The 4,725-nt window shown below is 44.1% G+C and overlaps 1 protein-coding gene across 1 annotated transcript in view; it reads left to right on the top strand.

Moving 5' to 3' along the window:
• cnn3a (calponin 3, acidic a) overlaps positions 1-1,124 on the top strand; it is a 23,106-nt gene extending 21,982 nt beyond the window's left edge. Inside the window, exon 6 of the mRNA XM_008299579.1 lies at positions 138-1,124. Within this exon, the coding sequence (XP_008297801.1) occupies positions 138-389 (252 nt within the window). The 3' untranslated portion in view covers positions 390-1,124. The remainder of the gene's footprint in view (positions 1-137) is intronic.
• The last annotated feature ends 3,601 nt before the right edge of the window (positions 1,125-4,725 follow it).

Below are 4,725 nucleotides of genomic sequence, written 5' to 3'. Positions count from 1 at the left end.
GTACACGTATGCTGCTTTTGTCATGTTGCACTGTTGGTTTACTGCAGGCCGGCATGTCAGCTCCGGGGACCCGCAGAGACATCTTTGACCAGAAAGTGGCGCTGCAGCCGCTGGACAACTCCACCATCTCCCTCCAGATGGGCACAAACAAGGTGGCGTCCCAGAGGGGAATGAGTGTATACGGCCTGGGCAGACAGGTTTACGACCCCAAGTACTGCGCCCCCCCAACCGAGCCGGTCATCCACACCAACGGCAGCCAGGGCACCGGCACCAACGGTTCCGAGATTAGCGACAGTGACTATCAGGTGGAATTCCAGGAGGAAGAGTACCACGGAGGTTACCATGACGACTACAGCTCCCATTACAACGACCAGAGCATTGACTATTAGCGGAGACCTCCAACTCCAGAGCAGTATTAACAAGTGTGTTTTATCCACTACGCAAAGGAGGAGGTCTTCTGATGTCCTCACTAGTCTTTTTATTTTCTTGACGCATAAAATGAAACGTTGCCTTGAGTACTTTCCTTCTTCGTGTAGACTCTTTGAACAGCAAAGGTTATAAGAAGCTGTAGTAGCGTAGTATAACGAGATGCAGTGACAATGTTCTTAAGCTTAACAGCAGTCTTTCTAACACCCACTTCCTGTCTCAGTGATGGAACGCTGGCGTAGTGATAATGTCGCTTGTGTAGTTTTGGGTGAAGCTGCTGCATTGGAGGACTGAAGCGTTGCAAATCCATGTGAAGGGATTCTCATGTGTCGTCCTCGACTACAACTTATGTGCCTCTCCTTTGTATTCTCCATGTATTCGTTCTCGCAGCCAGTTTGGGATACTGGTGTCCTTTAATTAGTTTTTTTTACTAAGCTTAATCACTAGATCATTTTGGGTTTTTTTTGTTGTTTTTTTTTAAATGATAGGCGTGCAGACCCTGATGGCTGTCAGGTGACTCAACCTGAGCTACCTGCACAGTTCTCATCATGTCCTCGTGCATCACATGACCTACTTTTTAAACGTTGTTCCCCTTGTATTCCCAAGCTGTATTTATTGCAGTGATTGTAAAACTGTCCAATATTATGTAGTCCTTAAAGAAAATGTTATGTAATAAAATAAAGCCTGTAATTCTGAAAGCCTGTCAGCACGCTGTTGTCGCCAGCAGACCGCATGTTCGGCCATGTTGGAAGAAGGTGGGAACGTTTTCTGTTGCCTTCCTAATGGAGCGGAAACACCGAAGCTCTGAGACGGGAGTGTCCAGCTTTGATGTAGAGCATTTCAGTGGTTTATTCAGAGCAACGAGCAGCAGCAGCAGCATGGAGACGAAGAAACTGCCGATAGCACACAGTGTTATTTTAAGAAAGCAGAAAATAATCACTGGGCTCATTTCAAATAAAGACGGATACTGGTATTCTATACTGGTCGACTCGGTTTGAAGGAGGCGTTTTTTTTTATAACCAGGTAGGTTAACGAAGAACCAGTTCTCATTTACAATGTGTTTCTGATTCACACACACATTCATACACCAGTGGTGACGGAGCTGCCATCAGGAGCAGCTTCAGGTTCAGAGTCTTGCCCGAGGATACCTCGACTGTGGAGGGGATCCAACCGCCAACCTTACGAAAAGACGACAACCACCTGAGCCCTGTTTTGTTCAAGGCTAAAAGGAAACACTGGGTTGTGGTTCCCAAGTTCCTGCTGTCAACAGAAACCATGCGTAGAGCTAAAGCAACACTTATGATGTGCTGCAGGTATCAAAAGTCTGATTTAGTGACCTCCGTAGGTAGAACATCCCATTGACCCCCACGGAAAATGGAGTGTTTGAGCATTCAAGGTAACTTACGTAGAAAGGTGTAGAGTAAAAAGACTAAGGTAAGGGTAAGACCATACTGTCTATCTGTACTATGTTCTGACTGTACTGCACACTGAATATTTCCCAGAGCTCTGTAATCATCTAGAGTTACCAGCAGAATAGAAAAGGACAGTGTGACAACATTTAAGACTATTTCCAGCTATGTATGTTTCCCTGTGTACTAATGGTTATCCAGACTACACGAGCCAGTCCAGGAACAATGAACAACGGTTGAATGTCTAAAACCACATCAAAAGCCTCGATGTAGCGCTAATTGTTAATTCATTACCATGAAAACACACTGTTCATTTAAAATAAATCCCAAAGTTTGAATTTGTTTAAAAGGTCTAGAAAAGCTCTGCAGCACCCTCTTTCTAACCAGAGGTGTAACTTCCTGGGTACAGAGGAGTCTCTGGTTTCTTTGTATGCATCTTGGCATCAACTGGTTTAGGATTTTATGACCCCATGGCCTCACTGCTGCTACGGTTGCCTTCATTTTAATCAGAAATGTCAATTTTATATCTTATTCTTCTACCATTTGAATGTGTTGCAGACATGGATTCTGCAACAGTCTTCTGCTCGCTGCTGAAGCCGATAAATCAGCGATCATGCAGAACTGTTACTGTGCAAATCATACTGAAGTAAAGGAACCGCTTCATAAACCTCGTAGAACATCTCACTGCAGATTTAGAGGGGTGATGATCGAGTAATTTCTCTAGTTTTGTTGATGCAGTAAAACTCATTGGGAAAGTCATTCACATGCCACGCTGAGAAGAAGTCATGAGGAAACCTCTTGAACAAATGTTAATGTGTTGATGGCAACATCTCACATCCCTGAGCTGCTGTGAAGAGATTTGATGAAGTGACTGAAGCACCAGTTTCAGAAAAACCTCAAACAAAACAAAAAAAAAGATTTCCATGTGCTTTGAGTATGGCTCAAAGGCTAACTGTAAAATACATGCATGAGCCCTGATGCTATACGTTATGGTACAATCAAAAGATTGAACAAAAGATCAGTCTCAGACTTTCTAACTTTCCAGTGGCGAAGCAGGATGCCCAGGTCAGATTTCAGTCCAGAAATTTCCGTGATGCAGTTTCTGTAGCGGCAAACCGTCAGTATGCCAGCTCACAATGGAAACACTGTTTAGAAATGTCAAAATCCATCCATCATCTCTACACCTTCATCCTCACTAGGGGGGCTGGAGTCTATCCCAGCTGACTCAGGGTGAAGGCAGGTTCACCTGGACAGGTAACCAGTCTATCACAGGGCTACACTTAGAGACAGACAACCAAGCACACTCACATTCACACCTACGGACAATTTACAATCACCAATTAACCTCAACATGTTTCTGGACTGTGGGAGGAAGCCGGAGAACCCGGAGAGAACCCACGCTGCACGGGGAGAACATGGAGACTCCACGCAGAAAGATCCCGGGTGTCCTCACCGGGACGTGAACCGGCGACCTTCTAGCTGCGAGGCGATGGTGTTAACCACCGATCCACCTTGCAGCCCAGATGTCATGTTCTACCATGTAAATGTGTGGTTTGGACTGTCCATGCTGTATCACTGTTGTTGAAGTCTCACTCCAGTATCACACTTTCATGCATTTGTAGAAAGCACATTGGCAGCTGTTTTACCAAGTGACAGCCAATCAAAGTTTTAGGCATCGTGTTTTCCTTCTCAGCCAGCAAGACACCAAGAAACATCCATTAAAACGGCAACGTGCATGGATGAAATGGATGCAGCTGTACAGGTTGTTGACGTTTAAACTAGATTTGTACCTCATTCATGGTCAAACATGTGGCCTCCAAACAACTGCTGCTACGACTTTCAGCTACTAAAAATGACATCAGAGGCTTGAACATGTGACTGCTGAGCATTTGGTCAAAATAAAAACTCAGAATGCAAATTACATGAACCCAAAGTTTGTGTCATAAAGTGGATTCTGTTCAGACTAAATTTGATCAACCTGAAGAAGATCTTTGTTCATTTATTTTTATATTTTTTTTCCGAACACATAAAACTCTGTTTATAGCATTCATGCTGTTAAGCCTGTTTGATCTATAATCAAGTAATGGCTGTTTTAAAAGCCATGAAATGATGTAGGAGCACTAGCAGACTGTTTCTTGGTTAAATTTAGACATCTTCCGTTGTGATGAGTGGATCAAATAAGCTTTTGTCTCCACTGTGCTTTCAGTAAAGCCCCGGCCCATCCGCCGCTCAGGAATAATCAATGCTTTGTCCAGGTCTGCAGAATCCAGGGTGAAAACGCAAGACTCAATTATAGAGCCCGAAACAGCATGGTAACCGCAGCGACCACAAAGAGGCCTGAAGGGGAAGGCAGGCCTGTCTTATTACAAGCACAAACCGACCCAGTGGTGCCGTCCCACTGCACACATGCTGCTAGAGGCCAGAAACACATCCATGTTTTTGGGCCAAACACTTGAAAAATGAGGCACAGTATTAGTTTAGTTTGCTCTGTTGATGGCGACAGCAAAGCTCTGCTGCTGCTAGTGGAGGTCAACGTTCTCACCTGAACTCATGAGGTCAGTTTGTGAGGGTTGGAGACTTCTGCTGACACTGATTCTCAGCTGCAGACTGAGACAGCAGATGTTTCGTGTTGCCATCCTGTTTGAACTGTTTTTGGTTTGTATGTAGTGACTTTCAAAAAAGAAAAACCCAGACATTATTGGTGAAGTAAAGCAATTTATGGCTTCGCTACAAAACTGAACAGACATAATGGTGGTAATTCTACACAGAAACGTGAGCTAGTGGGTGTTGCTCAATCAAAGAACCAAATAAAACCAAAATGAAGGTTAACAGAGTGAGCTAACTAGCTAAAGAAAACAGCTAAACTCTAAAGACAAACCCAAACACAACA

The sequence above is a fragment of the Stegastes partitus genome, unplaced genomic scaffold (assembly GCF_000690725.1).
Source record: "Stegastes partitus isolate 25-593 unplaced genomic scaffold, Stegastes_partitus-1.0.2 Scaffold1435, whole genome shotgun sequence".
Classification (NCBI taxonomy): Eukaryota; Metazoa; Chordata; class Actinopteri; family Pomacentridae; genus Stegastes; species Stegastes partitus.
Note: the sequence above shows the minus strand (reverse complement) of the source record. Positions and strands in the feature narration are given on the sequence as shown.